This window comes from Leptosomus discolor, chromosome 1 (genome assembly GCF_034619465.1).
Source record: "Leptosomus discolor isolate bLepDis1 chromosome 1, bLepDis1.hap2, whole genome shotgun sequence".
Taxonomy (NCBI): domain Eukaryota; kingdom Metazoa; phylum Chordata; class Aves; order Leptosomiformes; family Leptosomidae; genus Leptosomus; species Leptosomus discolor.
Genome location: NC_141391.1, coordinates 8,339,251 through 8,358,731, shown reverse-complemented (window position 1 = coordinate 8,358,731; position 19,481 = coordinate 8,339,251). Strand labels below are relative to the sequence as shown.

Here is a 19,481-nt window from a genome sequence, read left to right as displayed (position 1 = left end):
ATCCTGTTTGCTGCTACTGTGATGCATTTCTCTTATGATATTTTTATCTCTGCATTAGAGTCTCTAGCTACATTGTCCTGGTAAAATATGTATATATCATCCTGTGTTATGGAAATATCTTTATTCATTTTTAATTACCCTTTAACTTGCAGGTATGGCATGAATTGTCTGATCCAGTTTGAAGATTTTGCCAATGCTAACGCTTTTCGTCTCCTCAATAAATACCGCAACAAATACTGTACATTCAATGATGATATTCAGGGTAAGTACTGTTAGGGAAAGGCAAATTCAACCTTCACCTTGTCATGGGGAAAGGTAATTAAGATTGCAGGACTGTTTATAATACAATACTCAGATGTGTGGTAAATTTTACAGTTTACACATAAGCACTTAAAATATAAACAAAAGCGCAGCTGTCAAGTTGAAAAGTGGGTCTCCGTTGTTTTTAGGAACTTAGCTATTCACTGCAGAAATGTTCAAGGGAGAACATGTATCATGTGCTTTAGATTATTAAGGTAATTTAGAGAGTTCCATTAATTGTCTAATTTAGCTAAAAAAATTATGATGTTTTAACAGTTATGCAAGGCTTTCAGTTCCCGTGAGCCAGGTGGTCATTAGCTGATCCTGGCATTGTCCTTCTATTGTCATCCTCCTTTTTACATGCCGAAACAAAAAGGTAAACCTGCTTCTTTCCTCTCTGTGACTGCTAACTCCACAGTAGTCTGAGAACAGATATGTTCTCCCCTAGGATGGCTAAGATAACTCTTCCAGCGCAAAAGAGAAATGGCAGCAGCAAAGCTGGGCTATAACCAGCATGTTTCCCAGGCCCTGTGAGGCTCAGTGGTCAGCAGAAATGCTCAAATGCACAGCGGGATGCAAGCTACATATTGGTGGCATCCTGGTCTGGTGCTGACTTTGCATTAAACCATTGGAAGGGCTGTTTGCCCATCTGACAGGGACAAGATCTTCCCAAGTGATTACAAATAACCAGTTCTTCTCCTGTGACTCTCTTCATCCTTTCTTCTTTTGTCTAATCCTGCTTGCAACATGCAGAAATTTCCAAGGTTTGTTGATTTAATTATTTGCAGTCAGTTGGGCTTGTCCTCACTTGTACTTGAAAGACACTGAAAGAAATGCCAGTGTCATTTTTTCACACAATGATGACTCCTTTGTGAGCAGATTTTCCAGCACTATTTCTGCATCTGCTACCCATCTAGCAATATTTGGCAGTGTGTGTAACAGCTTGCTCATATCTGTCATGGCACAAGAGGGAGTAAGACCCTGGCTTGTGGGAATATTGTTGGTGTGAAGGGATGCACGGTCCTGCTCAAAGACACTTTCATGAAGGGGGTTTAGAAGCAGAGGAGCTTAAGGCATTTCAGAGAATCATAGAATGGTTTGGGTTGGAAGGGACCTTAAAGACCATCTAGGTCCAATCCCCCTGTAATGGCCAGAGACACCTTCCACTAGACCAGGTTGCTCAAAGCCCCATCCAACCTGGCCTTGAGCACTTCCAGGGAGGGGGATCTATAACCTCTCTGGGCAACCTGTGCCAGTGTCTCACCACCCTCAGGGTGAAGAACTTCTTCCTTGTATCTAGTCTAAACCTGCCCTGTCCGAGCTTCCAACCATTACCCCTTGTCCTATCACCACACTCCCTGATCAAGAGTCCCTCCCCACCTTTCCTGCAGCCCCCTTTCAGCACTGGAAGGCCGCTCTAAGGTCTCCCTGGAGCCTTCTCTTCTCCAGGCTGAACAACCCCAACTCTCTCAGCCTGGCCTCATAGGGGAGGTGCTCCAGCCCCCTGATCATCTTTGTGACCCTCCTCTGGACCCACTCGAGCAGGTCCATGTCTTTCTTTTGCTGGGAGCCCCAGAGATGGATGCGGTACTCAGGTGGGGTCTCACTAGAGCAGAGTAGAGGGGGAAAATCACCTCCCTTGACCTGCTGGCCACACTTGTGATGCAGCCCAGGATCTGATTGGCTTTCTGGGTGCCCATTGCTGCTCATATTCAGTTTTTCATCCACCAGCACCCCCAAGTCCTTCTCCCCAGGACTGCTCTCAATCCTCTCATTACCCAGCCTGTATCTGTGCTTGGGATTGCCCCAGCCCAGCTGCAGGACCTTGCAGTTGGCCTTGTTGAACTTCAGGAGGTTTGCACGGGCCCACCTCTCCAGCCTGTCCAGGTCCCTCTGGATGGCCTCCCTTCCCTCCAGCGTGTCGACCGCGCCACACAGCTTGGTGTCATCAGCAAACTTGCTGAGGGTGCACTCGATGTCACTGTGCATGTCGCCGACAAAGATGTTAAACAGCACTGGACGGTGAGGTAGATTCTCCTGTACAAGAAGACTCATTAGGTATTCTTGCCACCCACAAAAGCTTTCAGTGGAGAGAGGAAAAGGAAAGGAGATACACAGGAAAAGGAGATACATTTTTGAATTGAAGTCTTGAATGGAGGAACCAAGAACTCATTCTGGAGATGGGTAGAAGAAGCCCATAATAAGAAGCCAATGATGTAATTTTTTTTATATATTAGTTTCTCTCTCTGCAAGTGGAAGGGGACTCAGCAGTTGAAAGGAAAAAAGGCCAGGCAATGTGGCAGATCTGTGGGCCTGGATGTAGAGTTTCTTGAGGGAACTAAAGTGAATTGGAAAGGTTTCTTGGTGAATTGGAACAGTTTTTGGAGAGGAGAGGAGAGGAGAGGAGAGGAGAGGAGAGGAGAGGAGAGGAGAGGAGAGGAGAGGAGAGGAGAGGAGAGGAGAGGAGAGGAGAGGAGAGGAGAGGAGAGGAGAGGAGAGGAGAGGAGAGGAGAGGAGAGGAGAGGAGAGGAGAGGAGAGGAGAGGAGAGGAGAGGAGAGGAGAAGATATTCAAGCAAAACTGAAGATTCTGAGTGGGAAGCAGGAGACTATTTTGTAGTGTCTTTTTGGCCATAGATCATAGCTAAATGCCTCAGACACTTGCTGGAAATTACTCCCTCAGAGGAGCAAACCACATCTAGGAGGATGTTGTAAAATGGCATTGCCATAAAATGGACTTTGTCTGCTTCTCCCCAGTTAGATGTCTGTCACGGTGCATGGGAGATGTCGAGTCCCCTGAAAATTCCCCAGAGTCCCACCTGTTAAAACAATAGGATTTTACCTCTTACTAAACTCCTTTATATTCTCAAATAAAGTATCTAGCTGGCACTGGTTTCACACTAGTAGATAAGGAAAGAAATCCTGCTGATCTATTGCACAGAGAAGGGATGAGTAAAGAGAAGCAAGCCACTGTTCCGGGCTGTTTTATGTAGCTGTCAGAAAGAAAAAGGGATTCCAAGCCAGGGTCATAGTCAGGAATGAGTTTTGGAGACTTGACCTTTGGGAAGCTGTTGTAACTTGGATCTGCTCAGTTAACTCTGTCTTAGAGTCATGTCAGAGATTAATGGAGTTGAAGCTGGGGTGGACAATCTGACTTACCCACCCTGATATACCCCTCTGCATCCCTACATGATATTAGAAAGTTAGCAAGTACCATTTTCTTACTTACACCCTCCTGTTCTTTGGTTTTGCCTTAGGCTCTCTCTTTTCTAATGTGCTGATGTTTCATGACTTGCCTGCTTTAAAAAGTGGGAGAGTTCAAAGGAAATTCTGTTTTAAATGATTAATGAGAATTATACAAAGCCTTGTTTAAGCAGTCCTGATTCCTTTTACTCAAGTCAGGCAGGAACAGACCTCCTGAAGCCTGAATTATCCCGGTTTCTGAGCCGGCATTGTTTTAAGTACATTGATTTAAAAACATCTTAGGCACAAACCATGCAAGTTAGATCAGGCCTGAGCTATACTAATTTAAACTCATTGCCCATTGGTTAGTGGGACTCTGAATGCAATGTGCCTACACACACACTTACAGACGAGATGTGGGAAGGAAGTATAAATTGCTCCACATCTTCCTTGAGCCTCCCTCTTGCTGCTCGAGGGCCTACACGAACGGAAAGCAGTTTAAAATATTAACACCTACTTTTTGGGGTGGTTTTTTTTGTCACACAAATTACTGTATTGCCAAATCCATCATAACCCCACAGAATTAAAGTGACTCAGACCCCTTCCAGTTCAAGCCAGCCTGCTGATGCTGAGTGGGACGTCTGCCAGGTACCACAACCCAGGACGAGGTGATTGCTCTTATTCTGAAAGCCATTAGCCTGGGAGCTAGCAGGAGCTGGCTCGCAGTGCCCGCGCGTGGGAGCTCCCCATTAAGGGAGTGCTTCTCCTTCCTTGTGGGGGTGATGACATCAGTCCTTTCCCAGCTCTGGCTGGGTTCATGCAAGGGACAACAGCTTCAATTTCAGCTCTCTGGGAGAAAATGGATTGTCACTTCTTCCTTTTTCCCAGTGAAGTACCAGGGCAGGCGATGAAGCACATACGAAATTGGAAGGACATGAGAATGGTTTAAATCCTGCTCTTTGCCTTCTTACTGTAACTTTGCTCCACTTAATTGTGCACAGTGATAAACAGAAAGTAGGCAACTGAAAAGTCTTACAAAGGTGTCAGGTCTTGTGAATGCCTGAGACAGGTATCTCTGGCTTCCTGCTTCATACAAGAAAACACATAAAATCATTGAAGAGGTTAGTTTGGATGGGACCTCTGGACATCACCCAGCTCTCACTCATATGAAAGATGATTTCAAACTTAGATCCAACTTTGACATTAGATCAGGTTCCTTAGAGCCTTGTCCAGCCAAATAATTTTCTACAATGATGGATATTTGCAATCTCCTTGTGCTACCTGTTCCAAAGTTTTCTCATCTTTCTTGTGCATTTTTTTCCCCCTAATATCTAATTGGACCTTCCCTAGATGCATCTTGCCTTCATTGCCCCCCATCCTTTTGCTGTGCACCTCTGAGAAGAATCTGGCTTCTTCACAAACACTCAGTAAGTAGTTGTAGACAGAAATTAGATGCCCTCTTAGTCTCCTCCAGCCTGTTCAAACCCAGCTCCCTCAGTCCTCTTTGTACACACTGGTCATATTTACTGCCCTCCTCTGAACTTGCTCCAGTTTTTCAATATACTCCTTGTGCTGAGGGCCCGGAACTGGAGATGCTGGTCTAGAGATGACCTCAAAAGTGCTGGAAAAGAAAGAAATGATCCCTTTCCTTGACCTGCTACCTAGACTTCTGTTGATGCAGTCAAGAAGGCTGCTAACCTTCTGTCCCACAAGGGCACATTGCTGGCTCATCTTCAACTTGTCCACCGCTACAAGTCTTCTGCAAAGCTACAGGGCTTTGCATTTGCCTTTGCTGACCTTCATGAGGTTTCCTTGAGCCCATTTCTCCAGCCTGCTGAGATCCCTGTGAGTGACAGTCATACCCACCAGTGCATCAGTCACTATCCCCAGTTCGTAATCATCCATGGACTTGCTGGCAGTGCTCGCTGTCTTATCAGCCAGGTTGTTAACAGAACTTAAATAGTATTGGCCTCTCTGTACCACTGACGACAAGCCTTTGAGCCTAGCAGCCCAGCCACTTTTCCACTCACCTGATAGTCCAGTTGTTCAGTCTTTATCTTTCTGGTTTGGCTACGAGGATGATTCAGGAGATTAATTCAAAGGCCTCAAGCAGGTCAAGGGAAGCAACACCTGCTGCCCTCTCCTTGTCCACATAGCCGGTTGTCTTATCATAGAAGGCAGCTGAGTTGGTCAGGCATGATTTGACTTGGGAGAACCCTACTGTTGTCAATCACCTTCATGTTCTTAGATGTACCTTCCAGGAGATTTGCTTTGTAATCCCCAGGTACTAAGGTTAGGCTGATGGATCTAAAATACCCTGGATCTTTCTTCCAGCCCTTCTTGAAGACAGGTGTGACTTTTGTCTTTTCTCAGGACTTAGGAATCTCCCCAGTTACCAAAACTTTTCAAAGAATGACTTTGTAATGCCGTTGGCCATAAACCTTAGCATCCTTAGGTCCATCTCATCAGGTCTCATGGACTTCATCTGTTGAATAATTCCTGCTAAATAGGCAGAAGTCAATTGAAACCCTGTAAATTTGAATGCCTAAAGTTCTCAGCATGGGACTAGGGCTCTGCGTGCACGTGCCTCACTGTCTTTGTGGTAAAGAGCCTGCCTAATTCCAGCACAGCCTTCAAAGATGTGCACTGAGTAGCCAAAGAATCAGCAGGAGTTTGTGCCTGGGCTAAGCAAAAGTAGGATCAGATGCATCAACCTGTGATTGGAATTGGTTGACTCAGCTTGCTGAGCTGAAATCTATGCTGCAACAGAGATCCTTCGGTATCATGGTTCAGTTATCTGATCAGACATAACACTATGAGAGTGGTTGAACACTGGGACAAGTTGTGCAGAAAAGCTTTGGGAATTTTATTCTTCAAGAAGGCCCTAAGCAATCTAATCTAATTTTGAAGCTAGCCCCGCTTTAAGCAGATACTGGACTAGATGACCTCCAGGCATCTCTTCCAACCTTATTTTTTCTATGACAAGTTCATTCTCCTGGTTGGTCAGTGTGTTACCCTCCATATTCACATATCAAACATGAATTCTTTGAGCTTCGATTGCTTATTCACTATGGAACAGCAGCAGTTGTTCTGCAGGTTTAGTCAGAGTTCCAGAAAAATTAAGAAATCTCTAACACATTATTTAATTAACTATCTGATCATGTCATTCAAAAGCATTTCACACAGACGGGGCTCTGGGCAACCTGATCTAGCTGAAGATGTCCCTGCTTACTGCGGGGGGGCTGGACCGGATGACCTGTAAGGGTCCCTTCCAACCCAAACTATTCTATGGTTCTGTGGTTCTATGATTCTATGATATGGGCAGAGCAGAGAGATTAGTGCACAGAAGCATGAAGCCTACTATGTCCTGGCTCTTTAGCAGTCTTTTAAAATTAGACCTGATATAACATGGATAGCTTCTCAAAGAACCACCAGTCTGAGTGTTTCAGGTATATCCATATCCAGTTTGAGATGCTGTAAACAGACAGAATTCCTAAAATGAGTCTTCTTCAAGGCACTTCAAGATGGGAAACCCCAAATCACTAGCCACATTAAAAACACTCAGCCTTTTGTACTTCCATAGTCCCTCTGCAGCTAAAGTAGTCTACAGGCAATGCACGGGGTCATCACTTTCGCAGAACCTCTCTGAGTCTTTTCCCAGTCGTTAGAGCAATGATTACCCTTTGTTGTTGGATGTGTGACTGCTGATGAGCCTCAAAATATCTCTTGACCCACCAACCACCTTTTCTCATTATCCTAGCAGATAACCTTTCCATAACCTTTCCAGGACACTTCAGGAAGCAGTGTCTCAGCCTGGAGGAACACTGCTCCCAGACCTCAGCTGAGGTTGGGAACAGACTGACTCCAGCGCTGCAAATCTGAGCGGCTTCAAACATTTGGGCAAGTTAGAAATCAATCATGTGCAAACGTGGCCTGTTTTGCAGGCACGTTTCCATGTGCTGTGAGAAAGCAGGCAAAGCTCGGTTTTGGCTCGACATTAACTAATTTCAGCAGATTAAAATGGTACAGTATCTTACTTTGTTGTTTCAGCTGGCGTGGAAAATGCATCAGTAATTATCACAGGAAACTAAGGAGGGGGGGAAGCACAATAGGAAGGGAGCGCTGGATGATACCCTGCCGCAGAACAAAGCAGGCTATGTCCTGCCAGGCAGCTCCTGAGCAGCACGCTTTCCCTGTGGGGATTTACCCGGCCTGAAGATAGACGTGGAGATGTTCTCAGTCCTGTAGGGGTTCACCATTACCAGGACCTGCTGTGCCCTGCAGCAGAAGAGGCTCCTGCATTTTCCCTTGGTGCTACTACTACATTAACTACTTAAGGACCGGCTCCTAGACTTGTGTCTACATTGACTGCTAAACAAGCCAGGGCAGAACAGTATGGACTCCTGGGTGTCAATAGGCCTCAGCTTCTTGGGCTTAGTGGTACAGAGCTCTAAAGATCTGGCCCATATCTTCTGTCATTTTGGGGATCGTAACATTCGTTTCCCTTTCCTTTCCTGCTTTTCTTGTTCACTGTTTCTCTTGTTCACTGGATGGCCGTTGCAAACTCCTCCTTTGCAGTAAAGAACAGCATACATCACCACTGTGTTAAGCTGTCCATGATCTTTTAAGTCCAAGCTAAGGAGGCCAGATGAACAGAACAGGGCTGTGCTCTGACTTGGTTGAGCTTGTTGGTATAAAACAGCATCCACAGGGTCTCGGCTGCTGCGATGGGGATGGGGATGCTTTCTTGCAAAGTGCCGGCAGCTGTCTGGTAGCCTCTGCCGTGGTGGACGAGGGGGTTCAGTCTGCCCGTTGGCACAGCCTGTGAGCTGGCTGGCACTCTGCTCAGGCAGGAGCGAGGGCCATGCTGCAGGCCAGCACCGCGACGTAGTTTTAAGGCACTGCACTGTGTAGTCCAAGCACTTTACACTGGAAGGATTAAAAACAGGCACCTAGAGGTGACCTGTATTAGGCATCTAGTTTAAGATGAGCTCTGCATCTCCCTTGTCAGGCACCTCTTCACCATACCACCACCTCTTCTGGGTCACCAGTGTCCCTAAATCTGTTAGTGGAGAAAGCGAGCTTCTTCCCTGAGCATCGATGTTTTGCATTTTACTGCTGTTCTTGTTGACTTGCGTCACACTATTTCTAGGTTTATTTTCTTAATGTCTTACAGAGGCCCTTTGGGGGAAGGCTAACACTAGCCCACAGCCATGGAGGTGAAGACCTTGAGCTGCAAACACTTCGGCAGCTTTTGCTTCAGCTTTGTTGTGTTTGACTTTTGATTATGTATTCGGAGTGGATCTGGACAAGCTCCACTCTGCTTTCCAGTAACAGGCGGAACTGCTGCAGGGAGTTAATGTGAACCAGGATTTGGAAAAGCCCTATGCTTCCTCTGCATCCATAAATCTAGATATATTTTCTTGGCTGCCCTTTGCTGGAGCCGTTAAACTGGTGTTTGCTATTCCCTGGGCCCTCATCTTGGCATGGTTTTGATGGGGTGAAGTGTAAGCAGGCGGGGCAAGGGTGAAAAATAAAAGGTCAGGCTGAATTTGACCATCTCTTCCACCAGTATGCTGTGGGGAAGGGGAAATCACCCACACAGATGTTGTATGAAGAAACGGGCAGATGGTGCTTCCATCGCCGCTGCTGTCAGAAGGATTCGGCATGGTGGTGATGCTCTGCTCCGCTCAGCCAGTGCCTGGGCCAGGTGATGGGGCAGTGCCAGCCCTCAGCGTGGGGGAACTCCTGCCCCCAATCATCCGCAGGGCCCCCTCTTCTCCCCCATGTCCCCTGCCTAGCCACTGGGTGCAGTCACACGCGGTACAGCCTTGATACCGGCGCTGGGCAGCATGGCCCTTGTTGCACTTGTGCCAGCGCTGCCTGTAACTCCACGTGCGAAGCCCCTCGCCCCTCTGTCTGCTCTCCCCACCCCATGTCCCTGGGCATGGGTGCCTCTGGGCCGCAGCCTTTTCCATCTGTGCAGTGTCTTGAAGCTGTGGAGCAGGTCCTTTCCCCCCGGGTTTTGCTCCAGTGTAGCTCCACTGACATCTACTGGGGCTTGTTCTTACTTCCACTAGTGCACACAGCCTCGGAGGGGTTTTCCTGCATGTTTTACAATATTCTGAACATGCCTGAGTGTCAGAGATTAATTCCTACGGGCATGGCCATTTTCCAGAGTTTACCTTAGTTTTAAATGCCTCTTTTCTTTGCTGGTTCTGTTGCTCTGAACTCCCCAGAGAGGCTCCTGAGGTCTGCTTGCTATTTTGCGATATTATGTTGAGCATCCACTTTGAGTCTTGGACAGACAGGATGATTTGCAATGATTTTCCTTTCTTCTCTCTGTGCCCCTTCATATCTCACCTCAGATACAGATGAACCAAGCTGTCTCTTGCTAATTACTGAAGGAAGTAGCTATCTGCAATAGCAGCTTTTAATCTCCTTGGAAAGCAGTTAGACCTACATGTTGAAGGGTGGTGGTTTTTTTCCTGCCACAACTCATGGTGAAGGGTTCCCCCCGCCATCTCATTTTGTGATCTTTTCGGCATTGAAGCACAATGATTAGCCAATTCCTTACACGAACCAGCTGCGAACTGTCCTCCATAGAGATGCTCTGCTGTTCCATGCTCAGAAATTGTAATTATCAAAGAAAAATACTGAGCTGAGGCCAAGGTACAGTAACTTTGTTCCTTGAGTAATGGGGGTGAGATGCGGTCTGGGAGACGCGGAGGGATTAGAAACACATTGGAGAGAGAGGAGGAGGATTAGGAATGGCAGAGCTGAACAGAGTCCTGCTGTTAGTCAGAGCTGCAGTGCAAGTGCAGGGGGATGAGTAACGGCACACCCAGTCCCACAGGTCTCCGCTCTGCAAAATGCACGCTGCTCTGCAGACTGAATCCATGCACCCTTCCTTTCTGTATGCCCCACTTCTCAAATTCCTGCTAGTGACATCTTTAGAAAAACCTCAAGTCCCTCTGCTGAGCGTCCCACGAGCATTTTCCATTTAAATGGGTTTGCAGATACCAGCATTTGTCCCATCAGACTTCTTGACAATCATAGGGCATAAAGCAATTTTACCTGGGTCCAGACCAAAAGAAATAAGGTATTTCTCCAGTTACCTTTCTTTCTTTTAAACACTTTCAGGCATCTCCTGCTGCTAACCTGACACTTACACTGTCACACTGTAATTGCTCCGCTTTTGGATTTTTTCTGAGCAGTTCTCCACTCCCACCCACACAGGGATTTGGGGATTTCTGTGCAAAGTAAGCCTGAGAGATGGCATGTGAGCATGCGTGAGCATATGTGTAGGTGTTCATATTCTACTGCACGCCACAAGCTTGGTGTCGCTGACAACTGTGGGACTCTGGTCTCTCCCCACTTTGCAGTTCAGACAGCCAGGGTGGGATCCCTTCCTCCACCGTTCAGAGTCTGCAACGCAAGTGTCTGCATGTGTTCCAGTTATCTTATCTCTCTTAAAAAATTGGTGCTAGTGACACTTCCAGGGTGCATTTCATTTGACCCCGTTCAGGCGTCTGCTTTAGCGTGAGCAGGATCATACATGTTTGTGTAGAGGAGTCCCATCCTTAGCATCTGGTGTGGCAGCAAGCCAAGCAGTCCTGCTGGTTATTATAGACTTACTGGAATACAGAGAATGAGCGTGCGCTAGCTCTGTGACACCCATAAAATGCAAAATCTAAAAAACTATATCTCCTGGGCAACCTGCTGTAGGTGAACCTGCTTTATCAGGGGGGTTGGACTGGATGATCTCCAGAGGTCCCTTCCAACCTCTGCCATTGTGTGGTTCTGTGATCTGGTGTTCCTTTAAATTCCTTGGATGTTCATTATCTTCCTCTGTAATTTTTCTAGTCCAATGGCACGGCACTTCGCCAAGTAAATGCATTACTCTAAATACACCTTAAAAAGGCAGAGACTTGGTGGAGAAAAAGCAAGAGGAAATCCTTCATTTACATCCTTCAGTTGTCTGAGTTGACATGTTAATACTGAAGCAGCAGAGCACTCAGTGGCTGCTTCCCTCCCAGTCAACTCCCTTTGAAACTGACTGAACTCAGATGGTCTGGATCTGGAAATAAAATTATACAAATTGTTTTCTGAGCTAATGAAGGTGAAGGGCATTCATCCTTGGTGCTGAAGCAAGCATCTCAAGTGATGCATTGCAAGGAAGAAGCTTACAAAGCCACCAACCATTAGTGTAGTCCATTTTGTGTTTAAGACACGGACGCTTGCGATGCCCTCATGAGTAAGAAATGATGCTGCTGCCGTTCTGTACCGGCGTGCCTGTGTACGGACACCACGGCGCTAAGGTTTGCTGCAGGAATGTGGCCACTGCCACCTCTGCTTAACCAGAATCATTTTCAGTGGCACTAATTATTCGTGTTTGGAGAACTAAACTCATCAGAGTTATAAAAGCAAAAATGTTGATGAGCTAATGGTACTGACAAGCACTTCTGTCCTGGCAAATAAAGTTTCTCTTTGCCAGAGTTGCTTACATGGGTTCCCTAAGCAAAATAAACTGTGTCAGTGAAAGTAACTTCTCTGTCAGAATAGTTGTCCTTCCACTAGGTTTTCTGTGTTCATGGAATTAATGAGAGATAAAATCAATCGCCAATGCTTGATATACCAGTAGATTTCCAGTTTAGCTGTGGCTTTTGCACTAAAGAAAAGGAGCAGGTAAAGCTGAAGTTATTTTCTCGTCCTTGACAGATGAGGCAGCACCATCTGCTGGTCTCACTGCTCATGGTCATGCTTTGCTCATGAGCTGCTCTGTTTCCCAACCAGGCTGTTCGCTGATGCCTGGCAGGACCCCAGGCCCTAAGGACCCTGCAAGGGGTCCCACTGGTGCACTGGCTGGTTGAAACCCTGATGCACTGGCTGATTAAATGGGCAGGAAAATAGGAAATGCTGGAAATTTAGTGAAATCAGGTTTATTAGCCTAAAAGGGTTCATTGTCCGCCCCACCCATAACCGCCCACAGAAGACTTGTTACTTGTGGACTCTCTGATTTCTCACAAAGCTTCTGGAGGGGCCAGCATTAGAGCTGGAGACAGCATCGGAGCTGAGACGCATCCAAACCGATGTCCTTTAAAACGCAGAGAAATAAAACTAATGGACTCAATGATCCTTATGGGTCCCTTCCAACTTGAGATATTCTGTGATAAAACTGCCTCCTTCATTCCTAGCTCACCTTTAACACTTGTGTCCAGCTTGCCCAGGTGACCTGAGATACCAGCAGTGCCTGAATCCTCATTAGTCTGTGCCTTACTTGATTTCTTCCCACCATGTTCCTTCACCTGTGATAGGACATTAGATGAATGCTATATGTGATTGATGTGGGGTGAAGGCAGGCTTATTCAGTCTACACATCTGCCTCCCTTGATGGATGGAAAGCTGTACATATCATGGGTGGCTGTAGCAGCAAGACTGTGCTCTCCCTATACTGGATTCTTTCTTACTAGTCTGGGACCAGTTGATGTTCTTAATGACTCTTTAATCATAGAATCATTTAGGTTGGAAAAACCTTTAAGAGGCCAACCATTAACCAAACATTGCCAAGTCCATCACTAAACCATGTCCCTAAGTGCTGCATCTACACGTCTTTTAAATACCTCCAGGGATGGTGACTCAACCCCTTCCCTGGGCAGCCTATTCCAATGCTTAACAAACCTTTCAGTGAAGAAATTTTTCCTGATACCCAGCCTAAACTTCCCATGACACTGAGGTATGATGGCTCTGAGTCAGGGTATCAGAGTGGCAGGGAAGTAAAAAAAGAGAAGGTGGTGCTGTGATAGTAAATGAGGAGAAGAGGATGGCAGTTGCATGATCACAGAGGATTTTGTGACAAGGATGCCCAAGTTCAGACCACCACTCTGCTACAGATGTCTTATGTGACCTTAGACAAGGCACATGCATCCTAAACCCTTGGGAGCTGGGTATTAACTTCTGGCATTCTAGGTTTCAGTGTCCCTTTGACTCTGTATAGAGGGAAATTGGTGTTCTCCTGCCTTGCAGGGGTCTTCTGAGGATTAATATTTCAGAGTAGGAAAGGCACTCTGATTTTTTAGTGACAGGATCTAAGAGAATGGTTCTTACCACAAGGTTTCTAACAGCCTATCAGTAGGGTAGACAATCCATTTGACAGGATGTCCGACTCATGGTGTTTCTCTCTTTTCAGGCACTGCATCTGTTGCAGTCGCTGGCATCTTTGCAGCCTTAAGGATCACCAAGAACAAGCTCTCTGACCATAAGTTTGTTTTCCAGGGAGCTGGAGAGGTAGGAATGTTCTTGAGTTTGTCCCTGAATATGATCTACATTCAAATTTAAAGAGAGAAAAGTCAACCATGAAACTTCACGCAAGGCCTGGCTTCATGAAAACAAAGCACAGAAGCATGTTGCTTGTCACTGGGCAGGAGTGGGCCCCACAGTTGCTGTTGCATAGAAGTAGCCAAGAGTCTTTCAGTGACCTCTTGGCCTGTGACTCCTGGGCAGACTTCCTCGATACTACAAGGCTGCCCAGGTGTCAGTGGGGCTTTAGGTACCTTGAGGGAAGTCCCTTATGAGGCAAGGTGCTGCAGGACCATTCAAGTGGCTGGTTTGAGTCCTCATGGTTGGTATTTAGGGTAAATCAGAGCCTCTTTAGCAATAGAGTCAAAAGGACTTAGACTCAAAGAACTGTAAGAACATAACCTCACTTTTTGGAGTCAGTCATATTGTCCCCATGGCAGAAGTCAGATAGACTGTATGGCACGTTGCTCAAAGAGAGAGGGTGAAGAAAAAAGTCTCTAAAGCCTGGACTGTGGACTAAAGGCATTGCTCCAGGTCCTGGCTCAGCTCTCACCCACCTATGGGACTTTGGGAGGTCTGTTACTCACTGTTTGTTTATCCCTCTGTGAAAAAAATACTGTTTGTTCTCTTTCTCCACCCCTCCTGGCAGACACGTCTGTGCTGGTCACTGTCTCTGTGACCCTCCTGCCTTGTAAGTCCCCATCTGGACAGGAGGGCCAGGCACAGCTGTAGGACCACGAGCACAAAGAGCATGTCCAGGGCTGCTTCCTCAGGCAGGAATAGAAGAGGACTTTCCTCTTGGCAGTACTTCAGATGCAGCAATGCCACTTCACTTTTGAGTTCCTCTGTATTGGCATCATCACCGTTTGTTCAGTGTCTGCCCCTTTTCCTCCCCTGCAGCAGCTGGTTTAAATGCTGGAGACAGCCGTTACCTGTCCAGGTACCACCTCCACTGCACCAGCCTCACAGGCAGCCTGCTCTGCTGGACGATTGTTGGGGTTTTTTATTTATGGCAGCACCTACAGTGCTAAAATCAGCCCCACGCCTCCTGTACAACCTCAGAGCAGAAAGCCTCCCTGCTTTGTGTGCAGTGCTGGGCGATGCCCCAACGCATCACTCCTTTAAAATCTCCCCCCCGCCAAAAGATGATGATGCCCCAATGAAGTGTTTATATACTGTGTTCCAGGCTGCAATGGGCATAGCTCATCTCATCCTCATGGCCATGGAAAAGGAAGGAATTTCACGAGAGGATGCTATCAAGAAAATTTGGATGGTGGACTCCAAGGGACTGATTGTGAAGGTAAGAGCTAAGCTCCACTCCCCTGCCACCTCCTGCAAGCTAGAGAATGGCCAGAGCAGGCAGATACCTTGGAACCCCACTCAGCCCTGGAGTAAAGGCTGTAGTTTTATTGGTGTCAGCAGAGCTGTTCCTGCTTTCAGGACTAGGTCTCGTGGTGACAACAGTACTGCTTTGGGCTGGGCCTCTAAAGTGGTAGGATACACTGCTGGCCATCGTCTCAAGCAGTGCTGGAAGTCTTACATGTCATAGGGAGTGTTACAACAGCAACATTGTGCCCTGCTTGGTGATCCAGCCTGGCCAGCTCTACTTGCACTCCTTGGGTCCTCAGGGCCTCTGCCCTTGTCCCTCCTCAGACTTGAGGAGTCTTGTGCCCTGGCAGCTAGATCCTTCCTCCACACAATCAATGTATTTTGGAGAGCAAAAGGAGCAGAAACCAGTCCCATGTGACATTACACCAACAGCTCGATGCCTCACTGGCTGATGCTTAGGGCCTGATCTGATTTAAGTAGCGGGCCAAGAGATGAAATGAACTGATGAGTTATTATGTTATGTCTCCACCTTTTGCCAACAGGCCAAAGTTTGACTCCTTCTTTTTCCTCACAGGGCAGGAGCCACCTGAACCATGAGAAAGAAATGTTTGCTCAGGACCACCCCAGCGTGAACACGCTGGAAGAGGTTGTGCAGAAAGTGAAGCCTACAGCAATTATAGGTGGAGTTCCGTTAGCATGACTTTTTCACATCAATTAACTTCTTAGGAGACTTTCTCTTTCTTGTAGGGCCTCATTTTGTTCTCCCAGTCAAAACGAAATGAGCTTTTTTTACCCCCATTTTGTCAGCTGAGTTCTCCACATCCTTTCCACTTCAACCATGGGGCACAGGCTTCCTCTCTGTTGGAGCTGTAGGAGCCCTCTCAGACAGGGCTGCAGAGGGAGGTGCTGGGGGAGCCAGGATCAGGCGCTCTTGGCAGCAAACGTGGCCCTGGCAGGCTGGGCAGGATGAGGATGACAACAGGCAGCTCCAGCAGGTCTTTGGGAGGCAAAGTGCTGCAGCCAGGCTGGCCTGAACACTGATCCCCACTCTGCCCAGAGAAGCAGAGGGCTTTATTTTGAGACAGGCTTTTAATCTTACCATAATATGAGAAAGAAACATTTCCACCTTCATCTCTAGGGGCGGAGCCTGTTCTCTCCCACAGTTCATTTACCAGTAGAGCCATTCAAGAGGGATCAGCTCGATGCACTGAAGTCAGACAGTCAGAAAGCACGGTCTCACTCTGCTGTTGTTGTTTTAGGTGTCGCAGCCATTGCAGGAGCTTTCACTGAGAAGATTTTGAAGGACATGGCAGCCTTCAATGAGAGGCCCATCGTGTTTGCCCTGAGCAACCCCACAAGTAAAGCGGAGTGCACAGCGGAGCAGTGCTACCGCCTCACTGAGGTACTGGAGCTCAGCGTAGGGAAGCTGGGTGCTCCGGGCACGCCGGGGCCATGACTGTACCAAGGAAACCACAGTGGTGCATGGTGGGTGGACAAGTGACAGTGGCATAAATTGAAATAAGAGAAGTTCAAGCTGGCCATAAAGCAAAACTTTCACGCTGTGAGGAGAGTCAGGAGGTGGAACAGAGGCCCAGATTGCTCATGCGGTCTCTATCCTTGCAAGTTCTCAAGACCAGGCTGGATAAAGCCCTGAGCAACCTGGTCTGATTTCGTAGCTGACCTTGCTGTGAGCAGGAGTTTGGGTTCCTACCAGCCTGAATTACTTTGTGATCCTCTAAAGAAAAGTGGTTTCCTCCTCCACCCATAGCTGTCTGAGATGTCCCGTCCTCCCAGGTTCCTGTCCCCTGTGTTTTGCCAACCTAGTTGTTAATGTAACAGTTTCATCACCCAACTTGGACCCAGTGTCACTGAAGAACTGTCATGTGAGTTGACTTGGCGTGAGAGAGGAGGCCTTGTCTCGCTCTCCCCTTTGCCCTCTCCACCATCTGCTGCTGGCTAGAGCAATCACACAGCCCCCAGACCTTTATCCCACGAGTCTCTCTTCACACTTCACAGGTGGTTGATAGAGAGGAAGAGAGACTCCTTCTCAGCCAGCTCAGAACACTTGCAGTTGGGCAGTGCAAACACCCACTCAGTGCTCAGTAGCCCTGTCCACGGCCCTGTTCATGGCTCTGGGGGCCAGGCCCTCCTGAAGTGCCAACTGGAGATGGCTCTGGTGGAGATGCCTGTTGCTGACTGGCTGGAGATTTGTTCACTTGGTCACCGGAGTCCCCTGTGAGCAGCAGAAATGTAAGACTTCTTCTGAATTTGGATGCCTCTTTCTCTCTCTTTGATCAGGGCCGGGGAATATTTGCAAGTGGGAGTCCATTCTCAAAGGTAACCCTGCCCAACGGACAGATCTTCTTCCCTGGCCAAGGAAACAATGCCTATGTCTTCCCAGGAGTGGCACTCGGAGTCATTGCCTGCGGAGTCCGGCACATCTCTGATGATATCTTCCTCATCACAGCAGAGGTTTCCAACTGGCATTTAACTGATATTTTTTAAAAGATTATAAGAGGCACATGCACCTACTTCAGGTGTTGTCAAGAACCTTGCCTGGGGCAATGCATTGAATGGAAATGGCACAGCCTCAGCAAAAAGCCGCAGCCTTTCCCTGTCTCAAGAAAGGCTCACGCTTCCATTGCACCTACAGAGGTGCAGGAGCCATAACAGAGTTCTCCTCATTCTCCACAACTGCTGCCCTGGCACAGCAATTCCACCATTTTGGCTCCAGTTTTTTAAGTCTGTAATGAAATGTATAGACACACGTATTTTGAATAGTTCAGCAGTTCCCATTGAGAACTAGTCCCAGCTCCATGCTGCTGCTGGGGTTTCAGCTGCATATCGTGTAGTGCTAGTGAATGTCATACGTGCCTGAGACCATTTCTATCAACTACCTTTCTCTTCTTTCTAGTCTATTGCTGCTGAGGTGACAGAGCAGAATCTTGCAGAAGGAAGACTCTATCCCCCCTTGGACAGCATCAGAGAGGTGTCTCTCAAAATCGCTGTGAAAGTGAGTATTTCCACTTTTGTTTCCGCTTTCCATGGTAGGGAAGGCAAGAATTGCCCTCGCATCATTTTTGCTTTGTGGTTCTTTAATGCAACTTATTTTACAGCCTGAAGCAGTGATTCTCAGGAATCCTTCCAGCCAGAACTGCTGCTTTGATTTCTCCCACCATTAAAGCCCAAATGTGAAAAATACCTTCTGATTCTGGGTGCCTCAGAGCTCACAAAGCTCTGCTTTATTGCTTGGAGCTGTGAGTGCTCAGCACTTCGAAAAATCATGTTTAGGGTCAAATTCAAACATGACAGAAGTTGCCGAAAGATTTTAGGTTCCAAATTGCTATTTTGGAACCTCTCCTCCTGCATTTGATAGGGGCCTAAGGACCTAGATACTATGTCAGCTCTGGGCTTGTTGTCTAATTGTGGGATTGGTGCCCTGTATACATGAAATTTGTAATTCCCATTCAGGGGACACCCACTGAGAATCACATTGGCCTGCTAGGAGTCACTGACAGATGCACAGTGCAGTTGAGGAGCTTAAGGGTGTGAGCGGAGGTGGGTAAAGGGCTGCCTTCCTTCTTTCATTGCACACTCCAACCGTTTTGCCAGGGCAGGGGTGTGCATTTCTAAACAGCCAGTAACTGCAGGCAGCTTGCATTCCCGCACCCAAGGGAGGAACTGCAGCTGACTCACGGGATTGCACAAAGAGAAAAAAGCAAAAAGGGACACAATTTTGAGGGGAGGAAAGAGGGGAAATACAGCCAGGGCCACACTGCAGTTGGTTTCAACTTCATAACGTGCCAACGTTGTTTCATCAGCTCATTTTGCTTATCTTTTTGCAGATTGTTGACTGGGCCTACAAGCATGGTCTTGCTTCTTGGTACCCTGAGCCAGCAGACAAGGAAGCCTTTGTGAAGCAGCTCGTTTACAGTCCTGATTATGATTCGTTTGTTATTGATGAGTACAGGTGGCCCCCCGCAGCCATGCAAACACAAGATGTATGAGTTCTTGTGAGAACTGTTTTCTCATTTTTACCATCAGTTCCCATGCTTCATGTCATTGCTGATACAAATGAACCTCCACGCTTGCAGAATGATAAAAGTAAATGGATCCAAGTAGTTTTTTACTTGCCGCTGCTTTTTCTCTGTGGGAGCATATCAGTAGGGGATAAAACAGAGTCCAAGCTGGGCAGTCGGTGCTCCAAGGAGAGGGACAGACGATGGCTGCAGCCCGTCCCAGTCAATCAGCACTGCCCACACACGACAGCCACACTTTGCCCGTGGCTCTCTGGATGTGATGGGAAGCGCGTGCATTGCCCTGGGAGAGCTGCGCCCTTGGGCAGCGCTACCCTTTCCTGCTTCGAAAGTCC

General features: G+C 47.4%; 1 protein-coding gene across 1 annotated transcript in view; it reads left to right on the top strand.

Moving 5' to 3' along the window:
• ME3 (malic enzyme 3) overlaps positions 1-19,116 on the top strand; it is a 130,469-nt gene extending 111,353 nt beyond the window's left edge. The window contains exons 7-14 of the mRNA XM_086481700.1: positions 153-262; positions 13,671-13,768; positions 14,967-15,080; positions 15,684-15,789; positions 16,369-16,511; positions 17,408-17,581; positions 18,024-18,122; positions 18,955-19,116. Coding sequence (XP_086337826.1) covers positions 153-262; positions 13,671-13,768; positions 14,967-15,080; positions 15,684-15,789; positions 16,369-16,511; positions 17,408-17,581; positions 18,024-18,122; positions 18,955-19,116 — 1,006 coding nt within the window. The remainder of the gene's footprint in view (positions 1-152; positions 263-13,670; positions 13,769-14,966; positions 15,081-15,683; positions 15,790-16,368; positions 16,512-17,407; positions 17,582-18,023; positions 18,123-18,954) is intronic.
• Positions 19,117-19,481: the final 365 nt, after the last annotated feature.